General features: G+C 43.5%; 1 protein-coding gene across 10 annotated transcripts in view; it reads left to right on the top strand.

The window, feature by feature from the left end:
• RHOBTB1 (Rho related BTB domain containing 1) overlaps positions 1 to 20,476 on the top strand; it is a 112,734-nt gene that overhangs the window by 55,752 nt on the left and 36,506 nt on the right. For all 10 annotated transcript variants that reach the window (XR_006102940.1, XR_006102939.1, XR_006102941.1 and 7 more), the window contains 2 exons: positions 7,019 to 7,220; positions 8,454 to 8,557. Coding sequence is in view for 6 of the 10 variants with exons in the window: in XM_042458230.1 (XP_042314164.1) it covers positions 7,029 to 7,220; positions 8,454 to 8,557 (296 nt within the window). In the remaining 4 variants the exon portion in view is untranslated. The remainder of the gene's footprint in view (positions 1 to 7,018; positions 7,221 to 8,453; positions 8,558 to 20,476) is intronic.

The raw sequence follows: 20,476 nt of genomic DNA, 5'->3' as shown, positions 1-20,476 counted from the left end.
CCCCCCGTAAGGAGGATGCACCCAGACCGGGGGGAAGGCTCACGGAGTCACCTATCCCCTTCTTCCCTCCGGATGCTCCGCGGGGCTCCGCGTCATCCAAGAAGAGGAAGGCATCGGATTCAGCTTCGGAGGCTACGGCTTCCAAGAGGTCAAAGCACTCTAAGGATCGTCCTCGCAAGGAGCCTGAGGTGACTAAGGAACCAGAGCCCCCAACCCGCCCTCGCATCCGGACGGATTCTCCAAGGCGGGACACCCTGTCGGTTGTATCCGATAGACCTTCACCCAGGGAGGCTCAGCAAACTTTGTCGACCCCTGGACCTTCGGCGACAACAACCGTGCCCTTTCTCCTCTCGAATGTGGAAGAACCCCGGGATAGGCTTTCGAGATCTCCTTCTCGGGATTTTCCCTCGCGGTCTCCATCCCCAGCTCTTCGTTCTCCAGCGCGGAGTGATCGGCCCCCGAGGTCACCGTCGCCAGCTCCCCTGTCTCCTTCGCCGGTGCCCGCTGATGAGGGTATATTTTACGACTCCGAGGCAGACCAGTTCTACCTAAAGGTGTCCAGGGAAGTCGCGATGTCCAAGGTGCCCTCTCGCGATCGCCCCCGTGACCGTCCCCGAGAGGGCTCGCAGCTAGACAAACGCCAGCGGGACTCCGTTCCAGCTTCCAGAGCTGCATTGCTCCAGCCGTCACCGCGACCAGCTGACAGACCTAGACGCAATATCGTTGTCCAGGTGGAGTCCTCCGATTCCGAGGCGGATGCTTCGGTCGAGACGGAAGACCCTTCAGATGTGGAAGACCTCCCGCGTCAATCGCCGCAGGATCTCCACTACCCAGAGGCAGCCTCCCCATCGGATTATGTCCGTTCCTTCGCGGAGCACATCATTAAGATGTCCAGGGCCCTGGACATCGACCTGGTTTACCCGGAGGCAGATGCAGCAGACCCAGTCGAACGTCGGGTCCATGGCCGGGTCCCAACACCCCCATGTGTCCCATTTTTGCCATCCTTGGAAACGATCCTCAAGCGTTCCTGGGACTCTCCTTCGTCTCCCCTCGGGCCCCCACGGAAGATAGAGTCGCTATACAAGGTCACGGCTCCCAATGCTCCGTGGCTCATGTCACATCCTCGCCAGAATTCGGCTATAGTGGAAGGAGCTCAACAGACCTCCACCCTGTGCCAGACCACCTCACCGGTTGATAAGGAGGCCAGAAAGATAGACGCCCTGGCCAAGAAGGCATATGCAGCAGCGGCACTGGCGGCGAAAGCCACTAGTTATACGGCCTGCATGAGAGTTTATGTCTAGACATTGATGGAGGGCATCTCCCCGATTGTGCCGGACGTTCCTGATGAGGTGCAGAGGACCCTGACAGAGATCAGGGATGAGACCCACTCGATTGGCAGCTGCCTGATCACTGCGGCTAGGAACGTCACGGAATGCGTTGGAAGGGCTATGACGGCCTCCATCGCGTTGAGAAGGCACGCCTGGCTCCGCGGCTCCGACCTCAATCAGAGCGTGAGGTCCACTATCGAGGACATGCCTATCGACGGTTCGGGGTTGTTCCACACCGACACGGACGAGCGGCTTAACAAGAAGTTCCGCATGAAGGCGGCTGCTCGCAAGCATGGCATGTCCACACCGGGCCCCTCTTCCTTCCGCAAGCGTCTTCGGCCCTGGCAACATCACCAAGGTCAGTTCCAGAGGTCTCCCTATCAGGAACGTCAGTTCCATCAACAGGGGTCACAGCGGCAGGGCTACCCCTCTCAGCAGTCATCTTCCTCGGGCCGTCGCAACCAGTCTCGGTACCGAAAGAACCGCCGACAGGAGCCCGACCAGGGGAAGAAAAGGGCATGAAGATCCCCAGCGCACTTCGCCTCCTCTAGTTTGTTTTTTCTTGACATCCTTAGGCCCTTTGCCAACACATGGGCCTCTATATCTTCCGATTCTTGGGTCTTAAACATCGTCCGAAGGGGCTATACCCTCGAGTTCGAAGAGCTCCCGCCCACCGGAGCTTTCATTTCTACTGCCCCCTCGGGCACCCTTCTCGACGAAGTGCGCTCCCTCCTTCAAAAAGGGGCCATCTCTCCCTTGTCTCCGGATTTATGGCCCAAAGCCTTTTTCTCCAGATATTTCACGGTTCCTAAGCCAGATGGAGGAATCAGACCCATACTGGATTTAAGGGAACTGAACTCGTTCTTAAGATATAGACGGTTTCGCATGGTAACGCTGGCTTCCATTCTGCCTCTGCTCCAGCAGGACCTCTGGTTCGCAACGGTGGACCTGAAGGACGCTTATTTTCACGTCGGGATAAGGGATTCCCACCGCAGATTCCTCGCCTTCGCCATAGGCTCCGTCGCCTACCACTACAATGTGCTCCCATTCGGGTTGGCCACAGCTCCTCGAGTCTTCACGAAGTGCATGGCCCCAGTGGTAGCCTATCTCCATCAGAGGGGATTCAGTGTTTTTCCTTACCTCGACGACTGGCTGCTGACAGCTCCGTCAAGACTGGAGCTCCAGGATGCAATCCACTTTACTCTAAACGTCTTGTCGGACTTGGGACTGGTAGTCAACCTGGAAAAGTCCCACTTGACCCCATCCAAACAGGTCCGATTCATCAGCTCCGTGCTCGACTCCGAAGAGTCGATGGCCTACCTTCCTCAGGACCGCTTTCAGGCCCTGTCAACCGCAGTGCGCACCGTCCACTTGAGCAGGAGACTCAAAGCCAGGGACATCCAGGTTGCATTGGGGCACATGGCCTCCACCACATTCGTTACCCCATGGGCACGACTGCGCCTCAGGCCGCTTCAGTCATGGTTCCTCTCCGTGTTCAACCCATTGACAGACTCGCCAAACATATGGCTCACCGTACCGAGGGCCGTGACTTCCTCCCTCTTATGGTGGCTAGACTCCCAAAACGTGTGCATAGGTATGCCCTTCGTCCAGCCTCAACCACAAATGACCCTAACGACGGATGCGTCGATGGAAGGCTGGGGTGCACACCTTCGGGACCTATGTGTGAGAGAAAAGTGGTCCCTGCAGGAGCGTTCGCTGCACATAAACGTGCTCGAGATGTTGGCTGTCGAAAAGGTGCTCAAGGCGTTCGAACCCACCGTCACAGGCAAAGTGATTCTGCTCAGGACCGACAATACAACGGTAATGTTCTATGTCAACAAGCAGGGAGGCACCAAATCCAGAACCCTTCTGGACATCACGTTGAGGATCTGGGACTGGTGCATCTGCAGACACATACTTCTCCAGGCGATTCACTTACCAGGAGAAGAAAACACCCTAGCAGATCAACTCAGCAGGACATCAACCTGTCACGAGTGGCGGCTTCACCCAGAGACAGTCGCCGACCTATTTTGCAGGTGGGGAACCCCCCAGGTCGATCTGTTTGCGACAGCCTCCAACACCCACTGTCCCCAGTTCTGTTCTCGGATGCGACACGAGAGTCCTCTCGGAGATGCATTCGCCTTCGACTGGTCCCGGGAAACGATTTATGCCTTCCCCCCGTTTCCGCTGTTGACCAGGGTGGTGTCCAAGATGTCGAGGGAGAGAGTCGACGCGATCCTCATCACCCCGTGGTGGCCGAGACAACCGTGGTTTCCACTTCTTCTCCACCTTTCCAACGGCAAGTTTCTCCGACTGGAGCCGAGGCCGGACCTTCTCACCCTCCAAGAGGGGAGAGTTCGGCATCCCGACATCGACTTGCTGCCGATGGTGGCTTGGAGGCTCCTGCATTGACGGCGCTGACACCTTCGGTGCGGAGGGTGATCCGTGCCGCGCATAGGCCTGCAACTCAGAGATCCTATGCCTCCAAATGGAAGAGGTTCCTTTCCTTCCTTGCTGAAAGGAATCTATCGGCAGAGAGCATCACTGTGCCAGTGGTGCTTGACTTTCTGATGTCATTGCTGGATGCGGGGCTGTGTCTCTCATCCATCAAATGTTATCTGTCTGCTATTTGTTCTCATTTTCAGTATGATGGTTTGCCTTCCTTTTTCAGGGACCCTTTGGTAAAAAACTTTCTAAAAGGGTGTAATAACCTCTACCCTCAGATTTCTCTCCCTGCCCCGGCTTGGAGTTTGGAGATTGTATTGTCCGCCCTCCAATCCAAGCCCTTTGAGCCCTTGGCCACAACGGACTTAAGACTTCTAACTTGGAAGACAGTCTTCTTGGTGGCCATTACCTCGGCTCGCCGGGCAGGAGAACTTTGTGCCCTGCGGAGGGATGAACCATTCCTCCGGTTCCACAAGGACAAGGTGGTGCTCCGGACTGATATCACCTTCCTACCTAAGGTGGTCTCCCTCTTCCACATGTGTCAGGACATTGTGTTGCCGACCTTGGCTTTGAACCCGTCAACTGTGGAGGAACGTAGCCTCCATATGCTGGACGTTAGGAGAGCCTTGGCCTTCTATTTGGACAGGACTATGGGTTCGAGCCGTTCCGAAAGACTCTTCCAATGTTATTCGGAACCGAGGAAAGGCTTGCCGGTGTCGCCCCAGAGACTCTCGAAATGGGTGGCCAGCACCATACGCCTTTGTTATGAACTGTCGGGGAAACCGGTACCGGCCAAGGTCCATTCGCACGCAACCAGGGCGGTTGCAACGTCCTCTGCCTTTCTGGCTGGCATTCCTTTAGATGATGTTTGCAAGGCTACTGTTTGGTCCCAGCCATTGACTTTTATAAAACATTATAGGCTGGACACCAGGGCAATTCGGGACGCAGCCTTTGGGAGGGCTGTCTTGGTTTCTGGGTTGCACTGATGACTTATTGTGGGTCTTGTGCCTGTTAATTGGTCCATAATGTGCTCACTTGTGTTCGCTTTCAGGGAGATTGGTCTTGCATGACCTTACAATTCCTCCTCAGGTTCTGCAAAGTTATTATTTCACTGCAACTGTGGGTTATGCTTGCACAATGCCAATGGGTATGGTCGTGCGTGACCCTACATGCCCTTCTTATGCCTTGCATGTTATGTCTGCATTTGATATGTTGTGCAAAAAACAGGACTGACTCTTTGATGGTTCACAGTTTATTGTTGTAATAAAATTACCTCGGTTTACCATAGCTTGGGTTTCAGGACACTCCCTCCGCCGTATACCTAAACTTGTCAGTCTAAACCCATTTGTATGATTCGCAGAGACCACGAAGAAGAAGGACAGGTTACTCACCTGTAACGGTATTTCTTCGAGTGGTCATCTGCGAATTCATACAAATCCCGCCCATCCTCCCCTCGGTGTCCTGCTCACTTTGGCTATGTCTTACATCGCCTACTTGGCTGGAAAAAATTTGGAACTGGGGAAAAGAGCGGGAACCGGGGCTTTATAGGAGGGGGGCGGGGTTACCGCCAAAAAGTTTCTATATGTTGCAAAGTGTACTTTGCCCAGTGATTCTAGAAGTATCCGAACAGCACTGCGCAGGCGCAGTAAAACCCATTTGTATGAATTCGCAGATGACCACTCGAAGAAATACCGTTACAGGTGAGTAACCTGTCCTTATCCCCTTTCTCTCTACCTCTTAATAACATTGTCAGATTGTCCATTTCTTTTAGATCAAGAACTTTCTGAAGCCATTCCTCTATATTTGGTACCTTCTTGTTCTTCCAATATCTTGCCAGCAAAATTCTTGCCGCGGATATACAATACAACATAATCCTCCAATGGGTTTTCTCTAATTCTTTACCCAAATGAGTAGTCATATTAAGCAGATACAGTTCGGGTATCAAAGGGTACCTTACATTAAATATTTTTTGTAATACACTGTGTATTTTTCCCCAGAACTTCTTAATTTTTCTGCAACCCCACCACATATGCAAATATGAACCTTTTTCATTCATACATTTCCAGCATCTATCATTATGTGAATTGGACATTTTAGCTATTCTAACTGGAGTGTAGTACCATCTATTATAGACCTTAATATAATTCTCCTTCAAATCTTGCGATACAGTGAATTTACACGTCTTCCTCCACGAGTTTTCCCAACTATCTAATGCGATTGTATGTCCAAGTTCTTGTGCCCACTTTATCATATTGTGTGTGATAGTTTCCTTTTCCATCCTAGTATTTTTCACAGCTAACACAAAGGGTTGCATTTAATATTAGTTTAGTGGGAGGAAAATACATGAAGTGGTGTTGCACTGCTAGTGGCTGTACAGAAACACTAGTGCAATAACTAATGCAAGCACACACCTACCTGAATTAAGATGTCAGTTATGCAACAGCTTATGCCATGGCTTGTGCACATGGAATCAAAATATTACATTTGTGCAAGAAAGAAAGGGTTTCTGTAAGTGGAAGAAGCTTTACACTATGCCATTGGAACAACCAAAAGTGTAAGGATGAAGCATGTGTTCTTTAATACTATGGAATGCATAGTTTTGAAGTCTAGTTGTGTACAGGACCCTTGGTACCTGTCCAGTGTATATCTAATAGAGAACATTGAAAATCAACAACAGTATTCAAATTAAAATGAGCAAAATTCATTTTCTTCTGTACTCAGTTTTAATGAGCCTAAAAAAATTACTGATTTCTATTAATCTGTTTTTAACTAGAATTTAAAGCATTGTTTCTGCCTTCTTCCTTGTTGTAACTGTTTCATTTCTATAATTTTTTTTCAAAACTTTTTTTTTAAAAGTGCTTTAGGAACACTTCACCTTCTGTGTTTGCCAAGTGGTAATAATAGTGTAAACATGATTGCAGCATAAAGTGTGAAGAAACTGTAAACCTGGAGCTGCTGCTGTTTGGTGCTGGCAGCAGCTCTGGGTTCACCATGCTTTATCTTCATTAAGCAAGTTTGTGTTTATAGAAAACCATGCAGAAAATAACACACTAGCAGGAAGAAAAGCATTGGAGGTCAAAACAACTGCTTGGGTTTTATGAACTGTGTGGGGTATATAAATCAGCTTTGACAGTAGCACAGTTTAGTCTCCACTTCAGCCTTTGCCTTAGAGCAAGTCAAAGAAGCAGAACTCTGCTGTAGGATTCCCTGTGGTCTAAGAAGGCAGTGTTATTGTCTTGTTACAGTCTTTGGTAGATGGATGCTGACATGGACTACGAAAGACCTAACGTTGAAACCATCAAGTGTGTGGTGGTTGGTGACAACGCAGTGGGGAAGACACGTTTAATCTGTGCAAGAGCATGTAATACCACCCTGACCCAATATCAGCTTCTGGCAACTCATGTACCAACCGTCTGGGCAATTGATCAGTATCGGGTTTGCCAAGAGGTATGTATTCTCAGTTTTGACAAGTTGTGCACAAATGATAGGTTTTCCTTGGCATTGATCTAATTGTTGTTTTGTGCCTTCAAGTCGTTTCTGAGGTGAACCTATGATGGGGCTTTCTTGCCAAGATTTATTCAGAGAGGATTTTCCCTGGCCCTCCTCTGAGGCTGAGAGAGCGCAACTTGCCCAGAGTCAACCAGTGGCTTTCCATGGCTAACGGAAATTCAAACACTGTTCTCCAGAGTCATAGTCCAAAGCTCAGACCTCTAAACTACATTGGCTCTTCTCCCAGTTACTAATTAGCTAGCTTTTAAGTTCTGTTACTTTGAACTCCCAATTGAGAAGTGGTTGATGAAGCCATCTGTTTAGATACCTGAAAGAGGAGTAGTTCCAAAACAGGCCAGTAGTGTAGCTTCTTGTCAGCACAGATTTTGAACCATTTCATTCCAAATAGGCAGATCTTTATTTTGTTGCTTTATTTATTTATTTGGTCTATATTTATATGTCTTTGAATAAACATGTCACTCTCAGAGTGGGCCATAAAAACAGCATTTTTAAAAAGAGCTGTTTGTTCATTCAGTTCCAGAACACAGTTGGCTTGGGTGCACCTAAGCAAGTGGGTTGCTCTATTTTAATTCACAGCCCTCTTCTTTGTCATTCTAACTTCTAGCGTTGATGGTTGAGAGGAAGTACACGTAATGCTGCTAGTTTGTAGAGCAGTACATAGCAGGGCAAAAGTGTACCCCATTTTTTAACCTTTTAAATAAATAAAAAATTGCTCCCAAACATCCCCCAGGCATTGTGGGGGGCAGCTTTGGTGCATGGGGGTGGGGATGGCTAGGCCATTTTAAGCTTAGAAGAAATCTTTCTTTCAAACCAAAAGTGACCTAACTTATCTTACTGATTTCAGCTAAATTAATCTGGCCATGTTTACAGCAAATCACAAGTCATGATTTGTTAATTCAGCTATCATGTCAGACTGCTGGTAAGCTCTCTAGTCAGATAGTCTGAACTGTACCTTCTTATACCCAGGACCTCCAGTTGTTTGGGGATACAAGTCCTACCATTCCTGATTATTGGTCATGCTGGTCAGAGGTGATAGAAATTTATAATCCAATAGCATCTGTGTACACTAGGTTGGAAAAGACTGCTCTAGAGGTTTACTGTACTTTCAGACTTTTCTTCAGATAATTATTTGCTATAAGCCTTAAACAAGCAGAAATGTTCATCTTTCAGGTTCTTGAACGTTCTCGTGATGTTGTTGATGAAGTAAGTGTTTCTCTCAGGCTCTGGGACACATTTGGAGATCATCATAAAGACAGACGCTTTGCTTATGGAAGGTAAGTAGAACCTAGTCCAGCCTTTATTGACAAGTAATGTAAAATCTAGCAGAGAAGGAACTGCAGCTTTACAATAATAGGTAGTGGGGGAGGAGTGTCAGTGACATGGAAAGCATAAATTGAGATTATTCATATCCTTTCCTCACTCAAAGAATGTTATCTGTCTCAAGAGTTATAAATATTTACATGTTTGAAATAAAGTCTTTTAAAAACTCTGCATATAGCTTTATCGGTGGAGTAAATGTCTTGAACAAAAGGTTTGCAATGCTTTGTATTTTGAAGAGCACCTACAGAAATTTTATAAGAAGTAACTAGAGAGTTGTTAAATTGCTTGATGCTGGCCTTGACGAAGGATAATCAATTCACTTCTAAAATAGCGTCTGTGCTTTAAAGAATATAATCACTTTGATTGTACAGAGGGAGAGATCTTTTCACGTTACCACTGTAGCACAAGCTTATGAGGAGAAATTTGGCTCACCCTATATTTAGTTTCACTAGTGTCCCATCGTTTTCCTCAGGCTGCCTATTTATCTTACTAACTGTTATGGATGAAGGAAATGCTTTTGTTTCTCTAGTCCAAAAATGATTGGACTCAGCACATTCCTGGCAGGATCAGAGTAATAACTTGCTTAAGATTTATGTAGGATTGCAACCTGATTGAAATCTATTAAAGTCAATAGGAGATTTCCTCACAATTTTCTTAAATTATTTGTAACCAAAGGGATTAGGCTGCATTATATGAATTTAAAATACCTTTACTTTAATCTGACATGTCTTTGGCCAGGCTCCAAAGAGTGACTTCAGCCTTCTCCCAAATTAGTTTGGTATCAGAAGTAGTTTTGGTAATGTGAGATGGGGGCACGGTGCTGGTAGAGAAGCTTCTTGGCCATGCAGAATTAGTTATATTGTCCTTTGCATCTAAGCCAACTTCAGTTGCTACCATTAAGTTGCTGTTGGCTTTCTTCTTTAGCATAAGTGCCTTTGGTCCAAAATACGCTGCAGATTTAATCCAGTTGGAGACCTGGCTCAGTGCTGAGGATTCCTGGGAATTGTAGTTTATTGTGGTACTTGCACTCTCTGACAGAGAAGGCTAAATGTCTCAAAAAACTGCAGTTCCCAGAATTCTTAGCCTTGAGTTAGGGCAGTTAAAGCGGTCTCAAACTGAATTATTTCTGCGGTGTGTTTTTGACCATTGTTCTAATATCTGCAGTCATTTAAAACATCCCAGGGTGGGATGGTACTTCACTTTGGAGTGTTTGTAAATGTACTTTTTACAGTAGCTCAGTCATGTGCCTCTTTTACATTATTTATGCCATGCTCTTTCTCTGTTGCATCTCTGACTTCATAGCTTCTCATAGATGTTTACGTACATGTAGGTAACATGCTGGACCAGCTTTCATTGTTGCACTAATGGTTCGGGCAGAGTGTACTCTTTTCAGTTATATGGTGTATAAGGCATTCTGTACTTTCATATGCACATGTCAATCTTTAGTTTACCAAAAATGTTAATCTATGAATTTAAACAGTTTCATGGATTGTTCGAGATGAAATATTGGCACTGATGATTCCTTTCTAGATCCAGTAGCTAGACCCAATTAGATGTACATAAGTGGTGACTTGCCATTCAGTAATTGATTCAGTGGTCTGATCTAGTTGGGTCTAACAATCTAACTAATAATGTTCAGAGTATACTTCAGGACAGAAAAATATCCATATGCTTTCAGGCTGGGGGAAAAGTCTCTTCTTCCCATATGGATTCTGTTACAAATGTATAGTATACATCCTCAGCCTCATTCAGCATTTTTCTCTGGAGAAAGAAGGAGGAAGAATGATCAGCAAAGGCCAACTCATATATCAATGGCTCTCACATGTGGAATCTGCAGAAATGGGTTCCAGAAAAAGCACTCCAGGCAAGGGGCTTAAAGGAGGAGCCAGATTATTTTGTCCAAAGAACCAGATCAGTGAACTACAGCAGCGTCCCACCACTTTGGGGATATGCGTTATATGCTCCCACGGCAGCCGGAAGCTGCCTTATTTGGCCCGTGTGTTTTGGCCCCATGTAGCCCATCCCAGTTAATAATCTGGCTGGAGCTCTTTGCACCAGCTGAACTTTCCAAACGCTCTTTAAAGGCAGTCCCACGTAGAGAGAAATACAAATGTGTAACTAAAGTGTATGTCACCATAGCCACATCTGACATCTTAAGGAACAGGCACAGTATAATATCCCTCTCTGCATTCATCATCATGTTAGACAAAGCCTTCTGATGTGACTAGTTTTGTAACCTCCTTCTTGACTCTTAGTTTTTGAGAAAGACCATCAAAGCCCTCAGTTAAAGCTACAATTAAATATTTTATATGACCTGCTGCAAAATGTTCAAGACATTTCTCCAAAGGCACCAGATCCTAATCTACTCAAGCAAGTCTACAATCCACTGGTTCCTGATTTAGCAGAGCTAGCAGTGTCTGTGTTTACTCTTTGCCTCCCTCCTTGATGTGTCCTTATAATATATGTCAACATAACACTCTGTCACTGAGCAGATTAGTGGAGATTAGAAGGGCAAAATCAGGCATGTTCCTGTATTCACAGAGATAAAGGGGTAGGATAACAACATACCTTGATACTTATCCTGCAAAGATTATTCATAACTTGTTTCAGAATAATTATATGAGTAAAGTTGGAGATATTATTATGAGGCTTGGTGAATAAACTTCTAAGAACAGGACTTTTCTCAGAACTGATTATCAATAATGCTGTCAACGTATTTGACATCTATGAAGTGTCTTTCATTGTTGCAAAGTTGTGTTTTAAAACTCAGCCATACACTAACTTTTCCCCACTGTGGGCAGAAGACAGAGTGGGAGATATTCAGAAGAAAAGCAGTACAAAGACTAGCATTTAGAAGCAACTGTGGCAATGCTATTCTTTGTCAGTTCACAGAAGAGTTTCACATACAGACTGAAATCTACATTACAGAACTATACCTTAAACAGTCCAGTTATAATCTACCACCTTTTTTAAAAAAATGATGCATTTATAGCCCATCTTTCCATAAAGTAGTTTGGACTGAGATATAATCATACTTGAAATAGACCTAATGAAATCAATGGAGACTTGAGTTGAACAATGACTAAGTTATCCCCTTGATTTCTTTAGGTTTGGACTAAGTGTATCAAATTCTGTATCCAGCCCATTGTATTTCCAGAGCAGATTCAGTAGAGCAACAACATTAATTGGCACTCAGCACCATTACTCAAGTTACCAAACTATTCCAAACAAATTACTTTTTGAATTGTTTCAAACTCAACATAAGGAGAAGGAGAGAGAAATGCTTTTTAGTATATTTCTGGTCTGAATTCAAGGTGCTTGTTATGTCATTTAAATCCTAGATAGCTTGGAACTCAATACTTGTTGTTAGCTGCCTTGAGTCACATTATTGGGAGAAATGCAGGGTGTAAATGAATAAAATTCTTCCTCTTTTTTATTTTGTTTTTCTTTTTCTTATGATTATTGTTAAGGGAGAATTTCTCCCTGTATGTGACTGAGGTCTGCTGGGGTGGCTCTCCTCTGTGTTCCACCATTGAGGGCATGGGAGAGGACCTTTCTCAGTCATACCACCCCATTTATGGAATGCCTTCTCTTTGGCACAAGTGCTGGTTTCATGTAGGCACGAGGTAAAAACATGACTATTTTTTAAGCTTTTGGGTCTTACTGATTTGCTTCAAATGCTGCTATGCACAGGCTTTTAAAAACTGTTTTGGGGGAAAGCAGACGTGGCAAAAGGAGCAGCAGAGGCAGCTCCTGCCCCGAACACAGCAGGATCATGGCAACCAGACGCCACAGTCCTGAGGGTGGCCACTGCCACTGTCCTGAACAGGCTGTGAAAAGGAATGGTAAGAAACCGCTTCTTTTGCAGCCAGGTTTGGGCAGTGTTAGGCAGCCCCGATGCAGCCTCTGCACAATCTGGGTGTGTGTGTCATGTGAACACCCCGCCCCCGGATCGGTCTGACGGCAGCCCCTTAAAGCCATCTGTTTGAGGCCTATGTCTTTTAAACTTATTTTAACTCATTGATATGTTTAATATTTTTATTGGCCCTAAGCAGGATAGCATGGGCAAAATATGTAAACATCCGCCCGTCACCACCACACCCCAAGGACTGACCCAGGGCAGGAACTGGGAAAAAGCCCATGCTATTCTGCTCCAGGTCCTGCCCCAGGTCAGTGAGAGGTGACAGGCGAGTGTTTACACATTCACCCACCACTGTACCATGGACCCGCTAATGCCATGTGCCCCATACCTGCCTCTGCCATTGCGTCTGGTGGGAAGATCCCCATCACCAGTGGTAAAGGTAGAAACAGGGCATCCGGCTACACCCACATGGCCAGGTGCCACCTTTCCACATCAGAGGTTGCGATGGGGTTCTTCTCACCAGATGTGATGAGGGAAATAGGGACAGGGTACATAGAGCTATCCAGCCTGCTGGCTCTCACTACAAAATTTCCTAGAATTTAGATTGTATACCGCTTGGCAGGTTTTGTTTTTTTCTTATTTTATTTGGACTTTACTATGTAAAGCGCTGTGCAAACTTTATAGCGTTCTAGAAAGAAAGAAAGAAAGAAAGAAATCCCGTGGCAAGCAGCTAGTCTTTCTAGACTGACTTAAGGCCCCTTTGGTCCGGGATTGAACTAGATGCACTGCATTGGCATCCAGTCTGCCAAATCCATATGCCAATACTAATGGCATGCATCATCCACAAGGCTGGAGAAAGCACAGGCTTTTTGACTTGTGCATACAGGACCTTAGTCTGTTTAAATTATTTTTATGGTTTAACTTATTAGTATTTATTTTACTCATAGACTGCCCTGACACCTTTTGGCATACAGGAATGGTATTGATTTTGATATGCATGAATAGGATTCGTAAATCATAGACCAGATGTTGATTTTTCTTCCTTTGAGAATCATGACTGCATGGAAGGTTCTTCTTAGAACCTTGTTAGAAATGCAAGAGAAGTCCCCTGAATAAATAGGATCAAGTTCTCCTGGGACTGTCTTAACTCCAAGACACATGCTCCTAACTCTGAGATAAAGGTTTTAGAAGGCACACAGACTTCAGGGTTCCATTGTGGGTTGAAACTTAAAACATGGTGGGACAGTGCTTAATATGTGTGATACCCCATGATTCTTAATCACTCAGGACATGATTATTCACTTCTCAGTATATGGATTGTTTCCACCATGAGGCATTGGATATTAGATGATGAAATGTGGTGTGAATGTTCAGGAATGTTAGCTCATCTTTGTAGCCAGCAAGTTTCATGATGGTCATACTAGGAATGGACAAATCTGCAAATTTGTGTTTCTCGTTTTTCTCTGCTTAAAGTCCTTCTGACCCATTTTCATATCAGTTTGTAGTTTTTTTTAGCCTACATGAAAATTTGTTTGCATTTCAGTGCACCTTTTTCCTGCTACATACATTTATATGCAGTTTTGAATAATATTACTTCTTGTAAGCAATTTCCTTTAATATAATGCATTTTATATATTCTTTTTCCTGATGTGTTCATTTCTGTGTGCACTTTTCTCTAATCTATGGGTTTTGTATGCTTTTTTCTTTAAATCAGAGAATTGCTGTGAAAAATTTGAAGAAGTTACCAAAGTACTGTGGTTTGCATGTTGATTTACAAACTGTGAATTAGGTGGCTTCCCATTTCTCTCTCATTTCTATCTTCCACCAGCTAGGGGAGAAGATTGGACTACCCTTATATGCTCTATGGGGGACTGCCTTTGGAAACTGTTCGGAAGCTTCAGTGGGTCCAAAATGCTGTGGCCAGAATGGTGACCGGGGCCAGTTATAGGGAGTTTTTAAAAACTCCCTTGTTAAAACAGCTTTACTGGCTACCGGTTTGTTTCCAGGCACAATTCAAAGTGTTGGTCATGACCTATAAAGCCCTATGTGGCTTATATCCAGAAAGAATGCATCTCCCCATAAAAACCTGCCATAGTTCTAAGGGGAGGGCTTTCTCTCAGTCCCGCCAACACTACAGGCTCATTTGGTGAGGACATGGGAGAGACCCTTCACAGTGGCTGCTCCCACCCTTTACAACTCCTTTCCACAGTTTTGTACTGTTTTATGTGGTGATTTTAATTGTTTTAAAAAATTATTGTGAAGGTTCTTTAATTGACTGTCTCTGAGAGCTGCTTTGGGTCCCATTCTGGGGGAAAGGTGGCATACAAATGAGATAAATAAAATAATGAATAAATAAATGACATCCTCTGCATCATGCTGAGCTTTGGGAGTATTCAGAAAACAGAGAGAATGTGTGTTCCTTTTCTAAGTGCCATGAAATGTTAGTGAAAAATAAAGAAGCTCATACCTTTCTTAAGATCAGGAGAGGTGTGAAGGTTCTCCCTGGTCTTCCATGGACTTGGGAATCATTAGAAAAGCAGTTCAGACTTCTCACTACTTTCTGATTCCCTAGGTCTATTTTATGTTGAGTTGATCATCTGTCTCCTCATTCTTAGGCTGCATCCACACTGCAGAAATAATCCAGTTTGACACCACTTTAGTTGTCATGGCTCAGTGCTATGGAATTCTAGAGCTTGTAGTTTGTTGAAGGCTCCATAAAACTATAATTCCCAGAAGTCCATTACATTGAACCATGGCAGTTAAAGTGGTGTCTTACTGGATTATTTCTGTAGTGTATATGCAGCCCTAAAGAGGACGGAGCACTCCTTGGCTTCTTTCACCAAATTCAAAGCTGATCTCACTGTTAGTAATCCTGTACATGCATTTTCAACTTGACAGTTTTTTTAAAAAAACAAACTATCCAGTTTCTTGCTTTCCTGTGTCTCAGCTATGAAGAAATATAAAAGTCTGTATGTACTGTAAATTAATTTATGCATCCTAGTTGTGGCTAAGCCATATTTGTGGTTGTGGCTGAACCTCAGCAGCATATCACTAGGCCAACACTCTACAAAAATATTGATGAAACAATCCGGTAATGATTGTTCGAAACAAGCAGGATGCTGAAGGGGGTGGTCAGGCAATTTCCTTCTGCATTTTACTTCACTACAAAGAGCACATCAAAGACACTCTTTATGTTCCATTAACAAAATGGTGCGAATAAGCAGACAGACCCGTAATGGGCATCAAAAGAGCCGTTTTAAATGGAATGCAATGGAATGTAACTTAATCCACTAATCAAGTTAATGTAGTGTAGCAAAGCTAAATTTGCTCTATAAATACATAGATGGTTATAATCATTATTATAAATTATTGCTAGATGTTAATACTTAAATGCTTCATGTATATAAAAACATAAACATTAAACATATTTATAACAACACACTTGAAAGAAATAGACATATTAGTCTGGAAAAACAGTATGGAAAGGTGTCTTGTGGCACCATTGAAATTATCTGAATGAAAAAAGATGGCAGCATGAGCTTTCATAAACTTGAGATTATTTCCTCAGATGCCAGTACAAAGAAAGTTTTCTAGGATACCTGCCCATAAAGTCTTAGCAGCCTATTATTTTTGCTGTTCTGGTACAGGTCTTTAAACCAAAACTTCTTGAATGAAAGAAAAGAAAGAAAGAAATGGTGGCAGCATCAAAGCCTTTGTTTGTGCAAATAATATATAGTTGTCATAAAACTAGTTATACAATGAAACATGGTTGGATACAGATAGATCTAACAGCTTCCAACTGCTGGGCCAACCAGAAATGGAAGGTTATCTAGGCCCTAAGAACAATTACATATAAGCAAGGTTGTGTTTGTGAAGTCGAAGGCTTTCATGGCCAGTATCCATAGTTTTTTGTGGGTTTTTCGGGCTATGTGGCCATGTTCTAGAAGAGTTTCTTCCTGATGTTTCGCCAGCATCTTTGGCTGGCATCTTCATCTCTGAACTACCTTGGGATCTTCTTAGGAATCAAGCATATAAAGTATGGACCTCTTATTTTAAGTTGTAATGTAATAAAAATTTTGGAGGTGTGACTTAGTGGTCATGAGCCATTTGGGTCAAATTGAAGATGTCAAATAAGTAGCATGTAGTTGTTTGGGGTTTTGTTTTACTTAAATAGGGGGGTTATCTAGATGAGGGCAATAGTATAGTATATGCAGTCCATAGTTTCCCCCTGCATGACAGCTAGTGCTAATTTTCAAAAGTTCTTATTGGAAAATATTTGTGCTCATGGAAAAAGCACATCTGGTGTGTGAGTGGGCCATGGCTGGGAAAAACAAAATTAAGCGTAACTTCCATTGTTGTATAGTCAGGGACCCAAAACTTTTGTTTAAGTTAGACAAAAAACATAGAGACATACATACACACATATTTCCTTTCCTCCAGTGAGCTCAAGGAGGTGTACATGGCTCTCTACCTCCCCATATCAGGAATATAGCCGAGGGGGGGGGGTTTCCAGGGGGTCCGGACCCCCCTTCCATTAGATACAATTAATGGTGTGTGTTGCTGCGCCGCCGTGGCCAAGCCCCATTATAATGGTGGCACTTAGTCTGGACCCCCCCTTCCCAAAGTCCTGGCTACGTCCCTGCCCATATTATTCTCCCAACAGTATTGGTAGGTGTCTTGTGAGGTGGAGTCAGACTGACTGAGGGTGACTATCACCCAAGTAAATGTTATGGCTCTGTGAAGACTTAAATCTCTCAAAGCCCACACCATCACTCTGGTTGTTTCACTGTACAGTGGATCCTTGTTATACGCTGGGGTTTGGTTCCAAGATCCTCCGTGTATAACAAAATCCGTGTATGCTCAAGTCCCATTAAGTATAATGACATAGCAAAATGGTGTCCCAAATAAAAAATGGAACATCAAGGTAAATTTATACTTTTTTGGAACATTTTCAAACCGTGTATGCTTAAATCCGTGTATAAAAAATCCGTGTATAAGAAGGGCCAACTGTATTGCATTTTGCTTTCTCAGCACTGACAGAAAGGATTTCTCATTAAGTGATCAGCCTAGCAATGAAGCATTTATGGGGCTTTGCAGAAAAAAACATGCACAGAGATTTTAATGTTTTGGTTCTTAGCAAAATTTATATAGACATAAATTCCATGGTTTCTCACATCAAATTTATCTTTATGGAAATTGTGTATTTGGGGAAAGGCACCTAGATGTATTCCTAGACCTAATGCTGTGAGAGGAAATGGAAAGAGAATTTGCTCTTTTAAGGACTAGAGATAATGAAATGTATTTGACCAAGGTTCAATTAACTGACTGCAGGTAAGAAGTGCACTGAAACGTGTTAGACATATGTATACCTGCTAAGTATTAATTCAATTTTCAACCTTCTGTTTACTTTTACAGAAATGAATATATGGGTATCTGAAAACATTTCAGGCATATTAATTTAGTTAACATGTTTAAATATGAGCTACAGAATGGATGCTGACTGTTCAAACTAAGCTGAACAGAATAGGTTTTGCTCACTTACAGGAATAGGTGGAGGGACTCATCACAGTTCAGCAGAGAAGGCTCTAGTCAAACGCTTGTGATTAATGGAATGTTCCTTCTTTCATATGCAAGTTCATTCCATCTGCTTTCTATCAATAGTATGCTACTGGTTATGGGTGCACATTAATTCATGCTTTCTATGGTATATCAGGTACTCATTGGATCAGCGCCATGTTGTTGAATACATAATTACCATCATTTTTACATCACCTAATCATAAAAGTTTCAAGCAAGCAGCAACAGAAAACATGTAAAGCAGTAATAAAAAATAATTAAAGATCATAGCATAGTAGTCTGAGTGTTGGAGTATGACTCTGGAGACCAGGGTTGGATTCCCAGCTCAGCCATGAAACCCCTGGGTGATCTTGGGCAGGCATATGTTTTCAGCTTCAGAGGGAGGCATAGGCAAACCTCTTCTGAACAAATATTGCTAAAAAAAAAACCCACCCCAAAACATTATAGGTTCACTTTAGAGTCACAACAAGTCATAAACAGCTTGAAACAACAAGAAAACATTAATATAAATGATCTAGTAACAACAAAAATCCACCAAACAGTAATACCTTTATTGGGACAACCAAAATGCATAATATACATGTAGCAAGCTTTCAAAGCTGCACTGGCTTCTTTATCATGCAAGGTGTTAAAAACTATACAGGAGGGAAAAAACTGAAAATGTTAGTCATAGGCCTGCATTTTGCTATCTTTGTTCTCAATTCAGATGGTATGGAGGGGTATGTCTTGCAGGCTGGAACCTCCTCCTTCTGGCCATGTGGCTACTGGGAAATTCTCAAAATCCAGGAAATTTAACATCCATTTGCAACACAAAAAAGAAACTTCCTTTGTAATCCAATATGGAGATCAGCTCATTGCGCCTTATTCCCAAAAGGATAAAAGCGTATTTAATTTTCAAAATGGGTGTTATTGCATTCAAAATGGTGCCGGCATGAATGCAGCACATATACAGCCCGGATGCCAGCCAGGCTTATCGTGTGCCTTTTTTTAAATGAGAAAATCCCATTCTTGAAAAGGTGCAGGATAAGCCCAGCTGACATCCAGGCTGTATATGGGCTGCATTCACCCCTGCTGAATGCAATAACACCCACTTTGAAAATTAAATGCTCCTTTATCCCGTCAGGCACTGTATATAAATGACACCAGTTTACTAGGCCATTGTATATAGCGGTACTTGAGGATCCATGAATTTTAGTATCCACTGGAGGTTTTTGAACCAAACTGCAGCGGATACCAAGGGCCCACTGTGTTCACATCTGCTGTGGACCCTTTGAAATTCTGCTAATATAGTGGAATAGTTAGAGCATTAGACCCCCTATTTCAGCTGTGATGGTTATTTGGTGACCTTGAGACCATCATATGACGCCCAAAGCACTTTAAATCCAATGCGCTAATCTCCCAAGTCTCCATCCTTTGAGAGGCCACAAGCCCCTTTTGTAGGTGGAGGACACTGAATTTCTCAAGAAGCCTTTATGCTTTTGTATCAGGAAAATTAGGTGATGTTGAGGTAAAATATGCCAATCCAGTCCAGAAACCTCAAATAGAAAGGTCCCAGTCCACTGGCTCTTTCTTTAGGATTCCTCTGTTGTGGCTATAATGCGGCAACTGGAAATTAAAAAAAAGCCAGTGTAGCTTCGAAAGTTTGCAATATGTATATTGTGCATTTTATTTGCCCCTGTTGCGGATTTCTTTAGAACCAGGGAGATCCAGGAGCACGATTGAAAAGGAAACATGGTTTATTTACCTGCAGCCATCTCCAGAGGAAAACTTCCAAATTTTGGAGCCCTGTTTTCCAAGTAACCCAGTCTTGTATAGTGCTTTGAACAAGGAAAACTACAAATTATATTCATTGGTTATATATAAATTAAACATATATATCCCTTTACACTCATTGGATGTGAAGAATACGTTTCTCCATCCCTCATGGGTACCCATCAGACTGTTATCTCTATGTTTTCCTTTTACTGTCTCCAACTGTCCCTGCATTATATCCTCTTATTTGGAGTAACAACTTGAATCAGGAGCCATTTCAGGGTTTTTTACATTCCAGAGCAGAGGATTTGACCTGACCTAATATCTGTCGTCTGGGTGACCCTTGCTCTCAGTATTTCAGTACTATAATTCTCTGCTCCTGAGCATAGTAAAAATTTCAATTTTAACCTATCCACTTCAGCCCAATTTGTTGTTGCAGGATTTGCTATATGGCCAACACTGGCCATATAGCTATATGACCAACACCTCTGGATATGTGTCTCTCTCAAAATAATTGTTTTATCCCTTGGCGTAGTGGGTGTCATTTCCAAGACCACACTTAGTTATACCTAAAGCCATTGAAATCTATAGGTTTCCCATTAATTTCTGGTTGTTGTTGTTTTAATTTATCTGTTTAAGTCCTGCTCATTGTGAACTCATCCCCTTCTTCCAATACAGCACC

This window comes from Sceloporus undulatus, chromosome 3 (genome assembly GCF_019175285.1).
Source record: "Sceloporus undulatus isolate JIND9_A2432 ecotype Alabama chromosome 3, SceUnd_v1.1, whole genome shotgun sequence".
Lineage (NCBI taxonomy): Eukaryota > Metazoa > Chordata > Lepidosauria > Squamata > Phrynosomatidae > Sceloporus > Sceloporus undulatus.
This window is presented reverse-complemented; position numbering and strand designations above follow the sequence as displayed.